At 39.1% G+C, this 20,758-nt stretch overlaps 2 protein-coding genes across 5 annotated transcripts in view; one reads left to right on the top strand and one right to left on the bottom strand.

Moving 5' to 3' along the window:
* The window catches only part of slka (STE20-like kinase a), a 39,616-nt gene extending 27,089 nt beyond the window's left edge, over positions 1–12,527 (bottom strand). Inside the window, exons 1-2 of one of the 2 annotated variants that reach the window (XM_057847756.1) lie at positions 11,846–12,527; positions 964–1,128 (exon numbers count right to left, since the gene is read on the bottom strand). In XM_057847756.1, the coding sequence (XP_057703739.1) occupies positions 964–1,128; positions 11,846–11,995 (315 nt within the window). In that variant the 5' untranslated portion in view covers positions 11,996–12,527. The remainder of the gene's footprint in view (positions 1–963; positions 1,129–11,845) is intronic. The other variant, XM_057847758.1, reaches the window with a different exon arrangement.
* A 2,568-nt stretch (positions 12,528–15,095) lies between these two features.
* LOC130922933 (SH3 and PX domain-containing protein 2A-like) overlaps positions 15,096–20,758 on the top strand; it is a 104,319-nt gene continuing 98,656 nt past the window's right edge. For all 3 annotated transcript variants that reach the window (XM_057848216.1, XM_057848215.1, XM_057848214.1), the window contains exons 1-2: positions 15,096–15,430; positions 19,987–20,067. In XM_057848216.1, the coding sequence (XP_057704199.1) occupies positions 15,359–15,430; positions 19,987–20,067 (153 nt within the window). In that variant the 5' untranslated portion in view covers positions 15,096–15,358. The remainder of the gene's footprint in view (positions 15,431–19,986; positions 20,068–20,758) is intronic.

Below are 20,758 nucleotides of genomic sequence, written 5' to 3'. Positions count from 1 at the left end.
CGAACTCCATTGGGACGAGCTGCTGTGTAGCTCTGAATTATTTACGGGCACTTTCTCTTCAAACCGCTCCATTATGTCAGCGGTGGATATGGCCCGTGCCCCAGAGACTGGTCACATGACACCAACAGCCAAGACGTAAATGACCAGGGGTCTCTTGGTCTGTCCCGTGTAGCACGAGATTTGCTGAGTGAGTACTAAAACAGCGCAGGGAGTCCACTGTGCACTCACTGCAACAAAGACTGGTTGAATTCCAAGTTTGTTTGACAAGATTAACAACTCATTGGCTGCCACTGACAAGATCGACGTCCAATCCATTTCAACTATGATTATCCCAGACCTCCCACCCGTCCTTGAAATGGATTGGATGTCAATTAGTGTCAATCACATTAAATGAATTAAAATATAGCACAATAACTAATTATCTCATTAAGGTAAAGCTTTATATGATCTACATGCCCGTGAAAGTGTGATAATACACAACTTGGCCTCTGCCATTCAAACAGATGGACGCTAAGTGCTTATAATAAAGATCGCTATCAGATACAGAGTATAATTAATAAAGCTTTTCCATAGGCTGTTTCAAGCTGTGCTGCGCAGATTAGCACTTCCATTAAAGGTTTAAAAAGAGGCGATCAGCAAGAGCATTCCCCGCCCACTTTGTGAAGCAAGAATTATCTGTGCAGAAAAGCAAAGGCAGCAACGTTTTTAATACGGTAAGTGATTTCTGCTCTAATACTGTTTTGTGGCTTCAGATGTCCTTTTTTCCCTCTACAGGCACTTATTCATATTCTACAGAGAACTCATGGTATCCTAACCGTTGTTCATCTCCTAAAAAGTAGGTGGATAAAATGCACTTAATGTGGAAGAGAAACAACTAGTGGCTTGTGCTAAATTGGCAAGTCTCCCTGCACGAGAGCTTCTTTTCTATGCTCTCCTTGGCTTCAAATCAGCACAGCAACTTACCCAGAGTTTGCCCTCGAAATAGAAGGCGTCCAGGAGTTTGACAATGTGATGGTGGTCGCAGGAGGCCAGGATGTCAATTTCCACCATGTAGTCATCAAGCTCATCCTCAGTCTTGGTGTCAATGACCTTTGCGGCAGCGAGGGTTCCGTTTTGCTTGTTCTGAGCCTGAACCCAACATTGGAACATTGTCATTTTAGTTTTTATTCTTACAGAAGTGTCGTAAAATTATGCAATCATGCCCCCCCTGTATTTTACCATAATTTATTGAGTTTTGCTCTTACAGTATATGGTCTACTCAGCAGCTATCATAGTGAAAAAGCTACTTTGTTTCATAGCAATAAATGTATTAGAAAATTTGTGAGGCTGTAGTAGGATCACACAATTAAAATATTTCCCTAAAATTCCATCACAAATTGGTGGATCATATATAGAGGTGGGACAATACAACTCACGATTCAATACTCAATACTGTGATGATATACAGGGCAAATAAGTATTTAGTCAACCACTAATTGTGTGCGTTCTCCCACTTGAAAATATTAAAGAGGCCTGTAATTGTCAACATGGGTAAACCTCAACCATTAGAGGCAGAATGTGGGGAAAAAAACAGAAAATCACATTGTTTGATTTTTAAAGAATTTAATTGCACATCATGGTGGAAAATAAGTATTTGGTCAATACCAAAAGTTCATCTCAATACTTTGTTATGTACCCTTTGTTGGCAATAACGGAGGCCAAACGTTTTCTGTAACTCTTCACAAGCTTTTCACACACTGTTGCTGGTATTTTGGCCCATTCCTCCATGCAGATCTCCTCTAGAGCAGTGATGTTTTGGGGCTGTCGTTGGGCAACACGGACTTTCAACTCCTTCCACAGATTTTCTATGGGATTGACATCTGGACATTGGCTAGGCCACTCCAGGACCTTGAAATGCTTCTTACGAAGCCACTCCTTTGTTGCCCTGGCTGTGTGTTTGGGATCATTGTCATGCTGAAAGACCCAGCCACATCTTATCTTCAATGCCCTTGCTGATGGAAGGAGATTTTCACTCAAAATCTCTCGATACATGGCCCCATTCATTCTTTCCTTTACACAGATCAGTCGTCCTGGTCCCTTTGCAGTAAAACAGCCCCAAAGCATGATGTTTCCACCACCATGCTTCACAGTGGGTATGGTGTTCTTCGGATGCAATTCAGCATTCTTTCTCCTCCAAACATGAGAACCTGTGTTTCTACCAAAAAGTTCTATTTTGGTTTCATCTGACCATAACACATTCTCCCAGTCCTCCTCTGGATCATCCAAATGCTCTCGAACGAACCTTAGACGGGCCTGGACGTGTACTTTCTTCAGCAGGGGGACACGTCTGACAGTGCAGGATTTGAGTCCCTGGCGGCGGATTGTGTTACTAATAGTAGCCTTTGTTACTGTGGTCCCAGCTCTCTGTAGGTCATTCACAAGGTCCCCCCGTTGGTTCTGGGATTTTTGCTCATCGTTCTTGTTATCATTTTGACGCCACGGGGTGAGATCTTGCATGGAGCCCCAGATCGGGGGAGATTATCAGTTGTCTTGTATTTCTTCCATTTTTATAATAATTGCTCCCACAGTTGATTTCTTTTCACCATGCGTTTTACCTATTGCAGATTCAGTCTTCCCAGCCTGGTGCAGGTCTACAATTTTGTCTCTGGTGTCCTTCAACAGCTCTTTGGTCTTGGCCATAGTGGATTTTGGAGTGTGACTGACTGAGTTTGTGGACAGGTGTCTTTTATACCGATAATGAGTTAAAACAGGTGGCATTAATACAGGTAACGAGTGGAGCCTCGTTAGACCTCGTTAGAAGAAGTTAGACCTCTTTGAAAGCCAGAAATCTTGCTTGTTTGTAGGTGACCAAAATACTTATTTTCCACTCTAATCTGGAAATAAATTCTTTAAAAATCAAACAATGTGATTTTCTGCTTTCCCCCCCCACATTCTGTCTCTCATGGTTGAGGTTTACCCATGTTGACAATTACAGGCCTCTCTAATATTTACAAGTAGGAGAACTTACACAATTGGTGGTTGACTAAATACTTATTTGCCCCACTGTATGGTCCTTTACAATGATGATATCACAATACACAATATCAGCTGTGTCTTGACACTCAGTGATGCATGCTACATGGAGTTTTTGGATGGAAACAAGGTAAGTACGCATTAATATCTAGTCAAAATCAGTGTGTCTCTACTTCTGCTCACGCTTCATAGCGCAAAAAGTTACTGAAAGTGCAGCGCGAGCCAGAAAATAGACGTACGTTGCAGTCGAACGCTAGTGCGAAAAGAAGTATGAACAAAGCAGGCTAACTGACTAGCGGCTTATCCATTATCTTTTCGACCTGTATTGCCGTTTGCATTGCTTATTAAGGGATGATATCAATGTATTAGATACATTAGATGCTTAAATTATAAAGCTTAGGTCCCACGCTTCGAGGTTAAACACAATAGATAGATCAATCTTTTTATTGGGAATTCCCTATTCGCGTTCACATTATTCACATTATTGCCTGCATTACTTTTCAGATGTCATCATGCCATATAGACCCCACTCACATGACGTCACAACCACGCCTCCGCGCCATATTGTCCGTCAGCTTGTCGTGTTTATGCATTACCACTACGTAAATTCCTACTATTATGGCGTGTTTTTCTGCTCGTTAACATTAATAATCAAAATGGTGAAGGCGTGTGTGGCGGTTGGTTGCAGTAACAGAGAAGATAGACGGAGAGACTTGAAGTTCTACCGTATTCCGAGAGACCCGGAGAGGAGAGCGAGATGGACTGCTGCAATTCGATGAGAAAACTGGGCACAAAACGACCACCACAGACTATGTAGTAGTCATTTTATACCTGGTAAGATGCATTTAATATATATTTAGAGGGTTTTGGGCTGACAACCACAACTAAAATCTTTGCGAGGCTAATCGCCGACAACATACAGTTTCAAATTCAAGATGTTTATTTCTTCCGCCATCATTATTTTTTTTAATAATATTTAGCTGGTACCAAGTGAAAGAAGCTGGCCTTGTCTACGGATCATCAGTTAAACAGCGGTGTCCAAACTTTTTGCAAATGGGGCCAGATTTGGTGTGGTAAAAATTAGAGGTGTGCAAAATTTCCGATTCTTAAATTATTCGCGATTCGGCCGTGGAAGATTCGAGAACGATTCACACACATCCAAATTCCGATTATTGAAATATGCGAAGTAAAGCGGAAGTACACAACACTCAGCGCGCCGCGCGGTCTTCGGAACGGAACGGAGCGAGAGTAGCTAAACATCATGCTTCCCATTACCCGGCCCCTCGGGTAATGCCAATGCTATACTCACGGCTCTAGCTCAACTCATGCAACGAGATAAAAAAACACAACAACATACCTGACTGCTGCCGAAAAGCTGCTCCAAAGTACATCCATATAATGTTACGGTGGATATCATTTATATAGGACTAGATGCATTATAGATTTAATAGTGTTTGCAGCACATCTACAAAAAGCTAGATGCGGGCGTTATAAGCGGCCGCCATCTTAAAGCAGTACACTTCCCTGCAAGGCTGTTGTAGCGAACCTTCCAAGCAAACCTAATTAACTTTTTATCTAAAATACTCCTCGGTAAAATATCGACTTGAATCTATCTTTAAAATAGTTTTAAAACTTTCATATGTCGAAAGTAGACAAAAGGGAAATTATGGAATAACGGGAGCAATTTTAACTAATTTAATGGTTGATTCACAACATTAAATTAATTGAATGTAGTTTAAAGCTGCTGATACAGAATGGGGACTGGAGTTTTTTATTTAATGTTATTTTTGTATATTTGTTTACTGCTATATGTTAACTTGATACTGAAATAGTAGTGTGGTTTAGCCTGAGAGTATTTTTGAACAATTTTGGAACTAATGTACAAAACATAAAAAAAAAAAAAAAAAAGAGAAAAAAAAGGAGGGGGGTGCATCAATAATCGTTTTATAATCGAATCGGAGCCTCTGAATCGTAATCGTAATCGAATCGTTAGGTGCCCAAAGATTCCCAGCTCTAGTAAAAATGTGGGGGGCTACCTTGGCTGATTTACGTAGAACAATATATTTAAACAATTTTTAGCAAGCCCTTCTGTGTGTCACATTTGCTTTATTATTATTTTTTTAAATTCATAATTTCAACAATCTCGCCTTTGTGGCGTTCTCTTTCGACACTCGGGCTCTTGCGAAATACTGCTGCTGTGAAATTAAACTAGCTTCAAGTTGCTATAATTTCTCGCTGCGTATCTTCCTTGTAATGTTGTCGTACATGTCAGTGTGTCTTGTTTGGTAATATCGCGTCACATCGAAATCTTTGAAAACAGCGACTGTCTCTTTGCAAATGAGGCAGACACAGTTGTTGCGTATTTTATTGAAGAAATAGTCCAATATCCACCTATCCTTGAAGCGTAGGCCATCGCAGTCAACTTTTTTTTTTATTGATTGTCGCCATTTTAGAAAATTGAAAGTAAAGGGTCACGCGGGGTAATGTTGCTTAGAGTGCTGCTCTTAAAGTTTTTCAAAGTTTCGTGAGAATAGGCTGAGTTTCTGTGGACAAGATAGTTGTAGATATCAGGGTAGCAGATGTCAGGCAGAGACGGCGAAGACAGCGGGTCGAAAAATATCGATTTAGGCATCAAATATGGATCTGGCGAATGGATAGACTGAAGCTTTTCCACATAACGCCTTTTATGCAACGCATCCAATGAGTTAACAGCGTCTGAAAGCACCGGGGCTTCCATGAATTGCACTATAAATTGCACGACAAATTGAAACCACTGAGAATACGAATAAACAATGACGGACAATATGGTGGCCGGATACAGAGACACATCATTGTGTGACGTTGGTGAGTGGGGTCTATAGACCTACACAGTGGAGTATAGACATGAGGCCGAATGACCCGGATAAATATGAGATTCTGAGGGATGTGATTACTGATGTGGGGAGGACACTGTGGTCAGGGAGGCCCACATCTTTATGACAGATGACATTAAACACGACTACAAAGCGATCAACAAGTTTAAAACACAGATCCTGTCAAGCATGACCATAAAAATGACAGTGAAAAGGATGACAATATGGAATGATGCTGCTAAGAGTCAGTACAAGGTAGTCTTTTTTTAAAATCAGCCTAGATAAGTGTGTTATGGAGGGTCTTTTTTGTTTATGTTCTTATTCATCATTTGTATTGCGTCCATTCACCAGAATGAATCAACATTTCATGACTTGACAATGCAGCTCCACAAGGCTCAACATTGCTCCTATGGCTCTGAGCACAGCAAAAGGGAGAGTGTTGGAGAGATTGGCTTCCTCTCCCAGGCCCTCAGAAGAGCCGTGCACCCCGGAAAAAACTTCATGGTTGAGTATCTCTCAGAGAATCTGGTACACCTAAGGTAACCGTTACATATTTTTCTCTCCTTTCACCCAACGACTATGAAATGACGAGGAGTAGGGAAATCATCTTTAAGAAATAGATAAAATAAAGTTTCTGTTAAAAAATGTTACTTGTAGTGTTCGTTATTTATTATGTACCAGGTTGGTTGTTCAAAACCTTTTTTTTAATTGAGAAACTTAAATTTTTTTTTCAAATGTCTCAAAAATGTCTATTATTAACTGACCTGATTTCACCTACTTTTCAGGTTCAAAAATTTTCTTCCCGCAGAAAATAGGGTCTCAGAGAGGCTGCAAGCCACCTGAGTGTTTTCCGCCATGTGATACTTGAGAAATTGTGGTGTATCAAATACCTGAGATCTGGTCTGTGATTTACGTAGTTTAGATTTAGAGGATGTCTTTTGAGTTTTAGTTTGGAGCAGACACAACAGCTAAGTATGTCACCAATTGTCATCCCAATAAATTGGAATATCAAATCACATTATGCACTGCATTAGCAAATACCGCTTGCATATGAGATCTTCATCCACATTTGGAAGAGGTCTGATCTGAATATATCCAACTTTCACTCGTTCGTTTCTATTTATACCACTCTGACGCATATCCGTATGGTGTCACGTGTGTGCTAAAAATCAAAATTTTCATTTGAACCACAGAGTTAAATCCAGCCATGGGCATGGCCATTGCTGCTACAGAAATGACCAAGAGATCCAATAACACGCCAAACTATTGTCAGCAAAGCTTATCTTCCAACCCACTCTCACTGAAGTTGGCTCAGAGTCACTTCCTCACGCTGGTTTTTCCTCCCATCGCTCTGTTTTTTCCCGTCACTTGAGTCAGGCATGACATTTAGGTTTAAGCTGGGATTTTGTACAATATGGGAAAATGTCTCATCTTTTAAAACACCTTGTGTGTACAAGCAGTTAGAGGGGAGTTGTTTTATTAAGGCTTGCTTTGAGTCCTGGTAGACTCACACCCAACATAAGAGTAAAAGGGAAAAAGAGGAGGGAGGGAGCAGTGTTAGGATTGGAACAACTGATCCTATGTTTACATAGTGCTAACCTGACACACGCCCCGTCACTTTTCCTCTGCATGGCCTGACGTCAGTGTCAATTTTTGTGTGTCATATTTCAAGCAATCTGAATCGCATTGATGTGAATGATATGCGTTGTCTGTGGTGAATATGGACAGCATGTTAATGCAATGTCCTTCATGTGCGATACGGTCTACATTTGAGGTCATCTGGAAAAACTTTGACTTGGGAGCGGTTCTAGACTGAGGATGTTACTTTCCTATTTTTAATGATTGGAAGTTACATTGCACATTAAATCACATTTCTTTTTTATTATGTTGGCCAATAAGATAATGTAAGTAGTACTGAGTTTTGTTTCAAGATATCCATTTGATAGTAACTTTATCCACTGCAATCCCATTGCTAAAATAAATCCCAACTTCGATATTCTGTCCTAACTGTCTTGTGGAGCAGATATATGAACTTCGTATAGTAGTAGTTTGTATAAAGCCAATGACAGACTCCTGGCTTTCATCGCAGCAACTTACTTAGCTAATAAGGAACTGCAAACTGGGAGATAGACATTTCTGAACAATTAGCAGTATTATTTAATCAGGAGATTTTCATGAAGGAACTCCTGCATAGGCGCCGTACAGAGCCATCCACATCAGACAGCAGTAGTAGATTGAATAATAAGTGATTAAGTTGACTTCAATTGATGGTATCTTGGCTTAATTGTTAGCACTGACGGTAGGCTATATTGGTCTGAAAACTTTATAAAGATTGCAAAGAAAAGTGTTATGCCTCAGTCTAGGGTCCAGTGGGAGTCAATGGCCATTTCTGTTCTACATCAATGGAAATGTTTTAATGCTTTGAGGGTATCTGGCTCAAGGTAGCTGGGCTCGGTGGTCCAATTTAGCCTGGTACTCCAGACTCACCGCTGTTCCAGCTATTGAGTCTGGCCACCATTAAGTGGATAAAATTTCCAGGGCGGAGCAAGCCACAGCGAACAGACAGCGGAGTGGACCAATCAGCGACGGGCGGGACGAGGGACTTGCACGCGGAAGTAAACATACGAGGAGAGCGGAGTTTATTCAACATGGCTAGCGCGAGACAGACTGTTGTCAATGACTTGTGTCGATGTGTTTTTGGTAATTTAAAACTGATTTTACCGTGGATTGGAACATATTCTCGGCTCTCCTGTTCGCCATCTTTGTTGTTGTGGAGACGACTTCCGACGCGGAAGAGTGACGTTGCTCGTTAAGAACACGTCACGCAAATGAACGAATCTGATTTGTCGATTGATTTTGTACTTGCTCGAGAGGCCGTTAATGGGCTGGGTCCCAGACTATTCTCTCAGTGTTTGAAAAACACAGGGAGAACAGTCTGGCTGTGCCAGGCAAGGTCCAATTATTTCTGTGATGTTACTGGGAATCAGAGTAATGAGTAGAGTATTACTAGAATATTTGTACAGTGTTAACAATAACAAAGTTAAATGAAGTTTTTCAACTCAAGTTCCTTAGCGGCAAAATGCTACAATGCTACAAAAACGATTTTTTGCTACTTTGGCCCAAGTGCAAAAACAGCGATTGGGTGAGTTTTTTCCGCAAAAAATGAAGAAATCCCAGCCTCAAAAAAACAAAAAAAAACAAAAAAAAACAAAAATCAGCTAATAAAGAACATCACCAATGTCAAAGTGTGTCAAGTGAATATGCAGCTGTTCACTGTATTAGTGATGGGGCTCTTTCTATGACAAACTCAATCTTGATAATAGGATTTTTCCATACTTATCTATTGACATGAGCAAAGTTACATCCAACATCAACTAGAAAAACGCATCTGTGGCATTCTGCAATCCACACACAATACAGGGTGTTCCAAAATGTTTGACCCCATTCGTAGGCCGATAATTTTGACAATTTTCGTTGGAATGACCGCAAATTTTCACAGCTTGTATAGAAACGGTACAAGTTTTTGTGTGTAATGTTTGGCATTTCTAGCTTTTCAGGTTAAGAAATGCTGTTCACTTTAATAGAAAAGGCATTTTGCGTGTTAGAGTACCCTCGGACTAAGTCACCGAAGACAGGGCAGCGTGCCTTCACAAATTTTGCAAAGGCACCAACTTCAAAACAAATTAGGACTTGGCACCATAAATTTCAAGAAATTTCAGCGAGTTTGGCACGAGCTCGAATACCGACTCGACGTGTACAGAGTCACAGGCGGCACTCATATTGAACATTTATGAAAATCTGTCATAGAACCAACAAATAATGGAACTTTTATTTGTAAATTTAACCAATAAAACTTATGACCTTCAATATAAAGTGTATTTAGTTTCATTAAGATCCATTCAGTAGTTTCCGAGATATGGGCATTTAGAATGGGGTCAACCATTTTGGAACACCCTGTACATTATATTTAACTCACAACAATGTAATGTACTTTACCAAATTGTTCAATGTTCTGTCAAGTAATTTAATAAATAGAATAGAATAGTCCTTATTGTCATTGTACAAGTATAATGAAATTCAAAGTGCACCACTTAAAAGTGCGTGAATAAGAACAATAAAAGAAAAGTATTTATTCTGGACTAATCAAGACATGGCAGAATTATGTGCCATTATATTGTTTTTCATAATACTAATAGTTTTTACAGTGGTGCCACAATATTGGTAGCATAAAGAAGTGGAAATAGTCATGTAAGACTTTGTTGAAGGCCCAGCTATGTTGAACTAGCCGCCACTGGTAGCAACACGATCAATGGCACTTCAGATTTTTAGGGCATACAACTTTGCAATGAATGTATACCTTATAACCTGGAATTTGATATAAACAAGTAGAGGAAGCTGTCATGGCTTCAGGCATTTAAAAAAATGTTTTCTCATTTTAAAGGCAAGTCCAGTTTTAGAGTTGCAAGCCTTTATTGTCGAACCATCTTGCAGTACAACATGCTAGGCAGCACTTAAGTCACCTGAAAATAGAGCTAACGTAACAAAAAAACAAGAGGCAAGGAACATTCCAAACTAACATGCCAGTGTCCAAAAATAATAGTTTCTATGCCAACATATTACAATTTATATGCCCACTTTATGTACTGCTTTCTGTATTTGTACTGTTTATTTGTATTTATAGTGTGACCAAAAGCATGTATTTTGTTCAAATTGTCAAGTCATCAATACTTATCACAACATACAGCTCACTAAACTGTTTTCCATTAGGCATGTGGAGATGACCTTTTCAAGGTATAATAATGATAATACATTTATTTATACCGTGGTATGAAAACGTAAAACATGTTTGCGGAGGGTGGGTGCCGAGGAGGCAATACCTCCAATATGATTTCGTATTTATACAAAATTAAAGATTAGTTAATACTGTCATGAATGTTTCTTACCAGCTACAAGAGTTAACTCCAGTGTGTTTGTTTAGTGTGTCTAGTGGTGGTAAAACGTGGTATGTTTTTTCTCTCTGGCAACTGTCTGTGTTGAGAAAGGCTGTGTATAATGTAGACATGGTACGAGTCATACTCATGTGCTTTTTATGGAAAATAATTCTTCAATTATTTTTGTTCTGATTGTAATAATATTGAGCTGTGGGTTTAGGCTCTTTTTTATTTTAACTTAACATTATACTTACAGTGGCAGTGTATCAAATACTTGTCCACTGTATGTTCCAATTTGCTAATGTTTTGAAAAATACAAAATCTGTTCAATGGAGAAAAGTTTTTAATTTTTTTTTTAAAAAACACATTTTAGTTCTATAATTGCAATACCGTGATAATGTGAAACCTTGATATTTTGGCTTAAGGTTATCATACCGTCAGAATATCATACCGGCAAGGGCCTATTTTCCACAGTTGGTCAGGTGATGCAATATGTAATTGTGACATTAATTTCGGGTTTCATTTGTCTTAATTCAGCTCTTATACACAAATATAAAAATATGATCATACATTATGTTTGTGGCAAACTCTTTAGATTTTTAGGGTGATGGGTATCCTCTAATGAGCACATTTATCATGACTAAAATTGTCTTCATTTGTTATTTCAATAATATTTATTACATTAAATTAGGAAAATAATCTTAAATTGCAGTCATTTTACACTTGTGCTCTTGAAGTGAAAGCACTGATAATGAAAAACAAACAAACAACAACAACAAAAAACGAGTGACTTCCCAGTTGAGCTACTTCTTCCCTGATGATTTGCCTAGACGTACACAGTAGGCTAATTATTTTGAGAACTAGTTATTTTATATTCTTATGAAACGGCACTCTTTGGGCATAATTTTCGGGCTAGCATGTCATCATGTCCCTGTCATCAAGCTGTCATCTTGACGTGTTCTCACTTGCCAATGTGTGTGCTATCAGAACCACAATGGAGTCTGTATGGAGGACGGTTACCTAATAACATAGAGGTGCAGTAATAATTACCTTGTAGACTTTGCCGAATGCTCCATCACCGAGTTCCCCGATGATGTCCCAAATCTCCTCGGGGTTGACGTCTCGGTGGACGTGTTCGTACTGCTTCTTCTTCCTGTCGGGCCCGAGCTTGAAGATCTTGCGAAAATTGAAAAATGACATCTTTGTTTTTGGGGGGTGCGGGGTGTTACTACGATGTGAGTGATGCCTCGCCGCTGATTTCCGCTAGTGTGGCGGAGCTTGAGTAGCTATAAAGCGGGTAAATGTCATTTAAACTGCGGTGGTGCTGTCAATTCCAACTTCCATTGCCGGGCATCTCAAGTCGTTGTCGGTCATGGGGAGAAGCCCGAGGCGAGGAAACGGAGGCGTCGGCGGAGGAGGAGTTGACCGTTGCGCGAAGGCTCCCTTTCTTTTTGGTGCTGTTTGTTTAAAAGGGCTTGAAAGAGAGCACCGCGCCGGTGACGAGTAAAAACGTCAAAACGGTAGACTCGCCCTCATTTAACGTCACCGCGGAAATGGCACACGAAGGCGAGGCAAGAAGCCCCGCGCCCTCTTCTTCTTCAGCTAGCTGACCTGACCACACATGCAACTTGGCGTGCTAGCGTCAAGTTAACTTGCGTTAAAACTAATACTTCCGTCAGGCGCATTCACAATAAAGACTCAACGTACGGCTGGGTGTCAATTCGACTGTTAAATGCAGATATTTTTCTTCGTTAAGTTGTTCTGTTTTGCCTGAATTCGTCAAGCTAGTTAAACGGCACTCTAACTCCTCTGAAAAATAAACGGTTTATTATTTTAATTTCCAGAAATTTCCGTTGTAAATTGGTTTAACATATGGTAACTTGATGGACGACGGGTTTCCTGTGTAGTCGTCCTCCTTCCAGTTTAGAAGCCCCCTCAGTTCCAACACGCGCTCGACTTTAGCTCCTGACGTCATAAGGAGGAAGAAAGTTTTTTCTTCTTTTTTTCTTGAATTTTCTTTCTTTCTTTTTATTTTTTCCTTTTTCCAAATAAAGTTGTTGGGTAGTAAATTTAGTTATGGGGTATAACTTATAGAAGCCACAATATGCCGAAAGACGCCAGTTAATGTCATAAACTTGAGCAATTAGTGACATTGCTATTAATATGCCTGCGTCTTGGCCAGATCAACACTCAAGTCCACTTAAATCAACTGTACATATAGAGCAAATAGCGGTATAGAGAAAAAAAAACAACAAAACAAACAAAAAAAAAAAACCTGCCCAAACAGTGAAATATATGTAGAGCTAGACAACTGGATGTAAAATTTGTAACAGAAAGTGCGAGTGGTGGTATGCATGGTGACAAGAGAGCGACAATAGGGTTGGGTCAACAACAGTTGTTATTATTTGCTATGTTATATTCTCTTTATTGATATTACTCATTACACATTGTGTCTAATATGTTGTGTATTTTTTATTCTATTGTGTGCTGTAAGTTCTTGAATTTGAAAACTGGACAGAGAGGGGAGTGTCTAATGTGCACAAAGAATTTAATAAAATTTGAATATGTCTGCATCTCAAACCAAAGGTTTTCTAAAAATCGTATTATGTGTATGTGAAACATGTAAAATACACTGAAATCTTGAATTGAAATTGTAAATATTTCTGTCACAAATTTTATCCAATTAATTTAAAATGTTAACTGTAAGTGTGCTAAAATTGTTAATTTTTCTGCGGTATCATTTCTTAGTTATGCAAAATATTAAATGAAAATTATTAGATGACATGAGTAAACAATGTCAACTGTATATACATTTTTTATTTGATTTTTTTTTTCTTTTCTATTTCATGATTACCGTAATTTTCGGACTATAAGCCGCAATCTTTTTTCCTCATTTTGAATCCTGCGACTTATAGTCCAGTGCAGCTTATTTGATGATTTATTGTGTTAATAGGTAACACTTAATTTGGCAGCGGCGTCATTAGACTGCAATAAGGCCGTATTAATTATAAAATGACACCATCATGGGCATTAATGAATACTTATGACGGTTGTAATTTCGTGTCATCCGGCAAATTATGTTACTAACTCCTTTTACATCCATTCAAAAGTGAGATAATTTGCCAAATGACACAAAATGATATCTTTTACAAGCATTGATTAAATGCTCATGGCAGTCTTATGACAGTTTTATGGCGCCACTATCAGATAAAGTGATACCAAATACCATAACTCGCAATTAATGAAACAACTGGAACAGTAACTGAAGAAATAATAAGCACAGACCATGAATTCGATTGTCATTTACATATGTAGCCTGCAATGCATTCTAGGAGGCATGTTGGATGACAGTGTTGACAGCAGATGGCAGCACAGGTTGATTGTCTCCCTCAAGGGAGCAGTGATGGCCAATTGAAGCTTCCTTTATGGCGTTTCATGTGGTCATTTGATGCCTCTGTCAAATAAAGTGTTACCGGTTAATATCTTTTGGTGTAAACACCCCATAATACAGTGAGGAAAACTGCGTTTTATAGTCCAGTGCAGCTTATCTATGAACAAATGCCGTTTTTGTGTCAAATTTGGTGGGTGGCATCTTATAGTCAGGTGCACTTTATAGTCCAAAAATTACGGTAATTAAAAAAAATCCGTAAGTAAGTTATACACAATGACTACATTCTTCTATTGACCTTAGATCGTATTTATTAGTTTTGAAATGAATTCATTTTGGTTTAATTTGGATTATATTGGTCTTGTGTTAAATACAAAATTGTTTTAATTATTTTGTATTTTAGACCTACAGTATATGGCTGTATTGTAGGCACTTGGTGAAAGCCATATAAATTAAAGTGATTTAAACTATTACTCTCAATAATGTAATGACATTAACCTTGTCCTGCCTCTAACTATTTGTGAGCAAAATATGCTACTCTCAATAATGTAGTAAAATTAACCTTGTCCCGCCCCTAACGACTTCTGAGCAAAATATGTGAAACAGCTGTAAAACTGATGCGCTGCATTGCCAAATATGATACAGTTGCTTCCAAAAATAAAGCGACTGTTTACCTTCAATGTGCTTTATTGTGCTGTAGCGCCCTCACGCGGTCAACCACTTGACATACATTAATTCGCATCACGTGTTGAGATTAATTTATATTTATCTTTCTAAACTACAATCATAAAGTTTGTATAAGATTAAGTCACAACATTGATTGATTTTTGTGTACCTTGTGATCTAGGTTCAGCGTGCAGTGTACGGGCTAGCCAGAGGAAAGGGACTGTTGGACCGCCCTGCACACTCAGCCCTCCTTCCTTCTCATCTGACTTTTTTTTTCCTCGAAGTGGTCCTGCCCTCTCCGAGGGAGAACACTTGATTAAACACCACTTTTACTGCGCTGTCATGTTTCGGAAGCTCCAGACCGACATTCAAGCACTCACTTCTTATGGATGTATGGACTTTCCCCTCTAACTTAGAAAAGAAAACAGTTGACAGCCGCTTTTAAACTCCCACTGGTTTTCATGGGAAGACGTTGTGCTTTGAATTCGTGGTGAAACTTATCTGTCGAGATGCAGCTCAGGACAGTGCTTGACGTCAGTGTTGTGGATGTGCAGAAGAGGAGGAATCCCTCCAAACACTATGTAAGTTGTTGTATGGCAGGAATGCTTAGTTTCTCTTGTAACCTGTAAATAAACTTATCAAAGAACACACAGTGGTGTATATTCGGAGGTGGGTAGAGTAGCCCAAAATTTTACTCAAGTAAGAGTAGCGTTACTTCAAAATAATATTACTTAAGTAAAAGTTAAAAGTAGTCATCAAAAAAAAAATGTACTAAAGTACAAGTAAAAAACTATCCAGTTAAAAGAATACTCAAGTAATAAGGAACATTGTGAGCAACTGCTTATTTTAGTTTGATTTTTTTGTCAACATTTTTTTTCTCACTGCACAAACTTATCGATATGAATTGTTGTGATAATGATACTGTACCCAATTTTTTTCTGCTACATTAACCTTTTTTTCTCGCGACGTTTGCGGTTTTTACGAAAACCGCCGCCAAAAGTGGGGGAATCCAGTAAAAAAAATGTCCCTGTCGTATTCCCTCTTTTTTCGCGGTGTTCGCAGTTTTTACGAAAAACGCAAAAACCCCGAACGCCACGAAAAGCGGGGAATACAGTGAATTTTTCCCGTGGTATTCCCTCATTTTTCGTGGTGTTCACGTTTTTGCATTTTTCGTAAAAATCGCGAAAAACGAGGGAATGCCGCGGGGAAAAATTACTGTATTCCTCCGCTTTTGGTCTTTCGCGGCGTTCGCGTTTTGTTTACGAAAATTACGAAAATCTCTATTTTAGTTTAAAATCACAAAGATTCTATTTGAATACCTCTTCGTTATTATTACAATATTTCTAAAATGTTTCAACAGTGTATTTTGTATGAACTTGGTAGAGCTAGTCTTGGCATCGCTGGCAAAACAGTAATAAATCTAATGTGTAGACTAAAGAGGAAAAATGTAACAACTCTTGAGTAGCCCAAAGTAGTGGAGTAAGAGTAGTGTTTTTTTTCTCTTCACAAATCTACTCAAGTAAAAAGTATAGCTTAGTAAAACTACTCTTAGAAGTACATTTTTCTCAAAAAGTTACTCAAGTAAATGTAACGGAGTTACTACTCACCTCTGGTAATTTTTTATTCATTGTTAGGGCAAAACTGAGTTTGATCACGCAAGTCTTTAAGATTTTAAGTAGACATAACTCAAATTCTAATGATTTCTTAGGTAACTTGTCATTTTGAATATTCCTAACTCATTTCTAAAAATCATTCCCCTGCCTACTGCCCATAGTTAGCTGGGATAGGCTCCAGCACCTCCGCGACCCTCGTGAGGAAAAGCGGCATGGAAAATGAATGATTGAATGAATGAATGTTTACACTGGTAACTTGACAAAATAGTTGTAATAACTCAAATGATCAGGTTTGTAGGTAAAATTACATTTCTGAATAATCTGTTATGTTGTTTGAATTTTAAAGTTGAAAATCCAGGTTAAAATTCCTCCTGGATTATTCATTCATTCATCCTCCAAGCCGCTTATCCTCACGAAGGTCACGGGGGTGTTGGAGCCTATCCCAGATAACTATGGGCAGTAGGCAGGGTTCACCCTGAATTGGTTGCCATCCAAATGCAAGGCACAAGGAGACAAATAACCAGTCACACATATAATCATACCTTGGGACAATTTAGAGTGTTCATTCAGCCTACCATACATGTTTTTGGGCAGTGGGAAGAAACCGGACTACCCGGAGAAAACCCACGCAGGCACGGTAAATATGCAAACTCCACACAGTAGGCCTGGACCTGGGATTGAACCCTTGATTTTAGAACTGTGAGGTGGATTTGGTAATCCCTCGTCCACTTTTCCACCAGCTCTTAGAGTGATTTATTATATATTCTGTATATACTGTACTTCTTATACAGTATTTAAATCAGGTTTACTTAGTGAAAACACTCACCTTCTTTCCTTCCTTCATCTGCTGCACTGGAGCCCGCTAGAGAAGTTTCCCGACGCAAGATGGCCGCCAGTTACCTATGGTGTCGATTGTGTCTATATAAATCTATACATGTAATGTCTATGGCAGTGCTTCTTAACCTTGCTAAAGGTACCGAACCCCACAAGTTTCACATATGGATTCACTGAACCTTTCGGAATTAGATAGTAAAGCATTTTTCTTTTCAAATTCAAAATCGATATATCTAAGCTTAGCTAGCAAGCTAATAATTTAGCAAATTCCCGTTCAAAATTCTTCTCATTTTGACAGCATGTTTTATAGGTCAAAGTTTGAGACCACGCTGCCCATTGGTGTGATGAATTCCCTCATACCAAGTGCGAGTCAACCTTCCACTGAGCAAACAAGTTCCTCTCCCATTTGATCAAGGACTAGCATTTAAAAGAAATGGATTAAGCCTGTAAATTGGGAGCAAAGCAGTCCAAAACCTTGTTTAAAAAGCCACTTTGCCTAGATTTAATCAGTGTACGAAAATAGGGCTCTGCGTTTCTTTACCTTCGCCGAACCCCTTAGACGTACTCACTGAACCCCTGGGGTTTGATTGAACCCAGGTTAAGAACTACTGGTCTATGGTGACGGTGAGCACGAACAAGTAATTTGGCGGCAATGTGACAGAATTTCTTGACACAATAAGGTTAATAATGTAATAACATAATGTGTTGCTGTCTGGTGCTGCAGTTATCAGAGCCAATCAAATAGATGCTCCGTACTGGCACGCGGACGGAAAAATTCCCCTCCCCTTGCTCTTTTCTTTTTATAGTTTTTAAGTGAATTCTTTTCTAAATGTAATTGACTAAATAATTACAACAAAATTCACTTGAGTAAAAGTAAAATTACTGATTGTAAAAAATACTACAAATAATTGCAAGTTACAGGAAATACTCTACTCTACTCAGTTACAGTAACCAGAGTAGTAATTAATTTCTTTCTACCATTAATTAAAACCATTAATTAAAACAACTTTAATTACTGCAATAGTCAAAATTTTCCCTTGACTATATGTACAAATACCTTTATGACATGACATTGCTCATTCTATCTCAAGTTGACTTTCATTACAAAAATATCTTTATTAGCGCAACATCTACTATCATGAGTGAGTGGGTCTTCCAGTGTTTTTGGTCTTCAGTGTAATAAAGTTACCTCAAATTTTTTCAATGGGTTGCTGTGCCTCCATTGGCAGTGCAGTGGTTCACAGAACTGCTCCTAATTCCCATTCAATGCAACCCATTGACAGATACTGTATATCACACAGAGCTTCAACTATGACAATGTGGGACTGCATGTTATGGACTTGGTATCATTTTGCTGACCATAGTAACATCACGTCTCAGGGGGACCCCACAAGTCAATTAGTCCATAGGGTGAAATTGGATTAATTAACCTGAGAGTCAGGATCAATTGCCTCATCCATCTTCTGCTGAGGAAGTATCTCCCCAAGCCCCCTAAGAGGAGAAAGCACAGCCTGAAATTCCCCGGGGAAGGAAGCAGAGGTTAGGGAAATCCCCTTGAGGAAAGTAGAGGAAGACCAAAAAAATCTCATTATCAATGAGCTAAGCAACTGAAAATGCTTATCCGGTTGGATGGAGTAAAGAAGCAACCCTTTGTCTTTTGTCCTTCCTCACTGGTGGAGTTGAGCTTCCTTCCAGGGACTGACAGGACTGGAGCCCATGGCAACTCTTCCTTGTTTACAACTTGGCTTGAGTATGAACCAATGACAAGTTCTTAGTCTATAGTGGTTTCTCCAAACTGGATCCCCTAAATGTACAGTATTCATTCATTCTTAAGTGCGGACCCCTATAGTGGAAACAAGTATTTGATTGATCATGGGAACTATAGAGTCCCTTGATGTTACTTTAGCATCTATGACTTTTTTTTTTTTAATTTATGACATTTTGTGGCATTAAACACACACATCCCTACATGCTGCATATGTAATTAGTGAGCTGCCAGAGAGCTCATTCCTCCTAGCTGCACACCCTGCCTAATAAACCAAAGTGAAGGTTGACTTTAAAATTCATCCTTGCAGACTGTCACCATATGTGTGTGAACACTGCGTGTCTAAACCCTCAGCGCGCGCTCCCACGTGCTCTGATTGAAATGCATTAGGGTCAGCCATCTGTTTTTGAAAGCTCAAGTTGCTCAAAAATGTCTTTTGGTCCTTAATTGTTCATGCAAATAGAGAATTATTATGGGTGAATGTTTAGCAACTGGGTTTTGTCAAATTGGTGACTGATGTGCGTTCCACAAATGGTAATCCCTGTGCATCCTCTGGATGTGTTTACACTTCACTGCTGTCAGTGCACTGACACAATTGGAGCATGTTGGTTTTTTCCCTCCCCTCAGAATTTGAGTTTTTGATCGACAAATCACACTCATGCATCTTAATCATAACGAATGATTTACAGTCATGACACATTACCTGAAATCCATTGACCCCGGCATTAACCCCCCTTGGGTTTCCAATGTGTCAGTGAAGCGCGCCGACTTTAATGAGTTTACTTGACCTTTGTTGAACTCCTGAAGTTAAGATGGGAGTGAGTGCGTTTTTTTGTCGCTTGGGTAAACACCGCTCAATCGGTGCCTCTGTGGCGTCTCAGACGAAGGGATTTAATGTCTGTCTTGTTTGCGCCTTTCTCCTTAGGTGTATCTTATCAACGTGACCTACTCAGACTCCACTTCTCATGTCATTTACAGAAGATACAGCAAATTCTTTGACCTACAGGTATGTCATAGAAAAAACACAATATAAGCTATTTTGAAAGGAGATACGTAAGTCAAGGTTTATTTATGTTACCAGCTTTGACATTAAACATATTGGTTGTCTTCAGTTTGACCTTTGGATCCTTACATTTCCTTCAGATGATGGATGGTATCCAAAGACTAATGGAATCCTCTCTCAAAAATAAGTGTATAGACGAAATCCAGTCAACAGCTGTATCACGTTTATTTGCGTAAAAGGGAGGAAGGGAGGAACAAAACGTCAAGCGGAATGTAGAGTGAAATGTGTGGAGTTACAGGTTGATGGGGGCTGAACAGCCTGAAGAAAACAAAACTAAAACTTCATGGTATTGTACAGTACAGCTTCACATGGTACACTGCAAATCCCTTTCAGGGTGTATTTATGTCTCTGCTTTACAATGACTATAAACAAGAAACAATGCTTTGCATCCAATTTCTGTTATAATCCACAGTTGTTATCCCATTCTGTTGTATTGTCATTACATGAAAGAAAGTGGCTGCTTCTCTTTTAAACAATCAGCAGGCAGCAGTATATCTGGTACATCACTGAGACTGGCAACCAAATGAAGGAGTATTGTTAAGATGGACAGTTGTGGTCGGTTTACAGTGGAAACAAATAAAAGGCATACTGTGCAGAACTAAATTGAAGCTTAATGCTTAGAGGATAAAGGGAG

The sequence above is a fragment of the Corythoichthys intestinalis genome, chromosome 10, assembly GCF_030265065.1.
Source record: "Corythoichthys intestinalis isolate RoL2023-P3 chromosome 10, ASM3026506v1, whole genome shotgun sequence".
Classification (NCBI taxonomy): domain Eukaryota; kingdom Metazoa; phylum Chordata; class Actinopteri; order Syngnathiformes; family Syngnathidae; genus Corythoichthys; species Corythoichthys intestinalis.
Note: the sequence above shows the minus strand (reverse complement) of the source record. Positions and strands in the feature narration are given on the sequence as shown.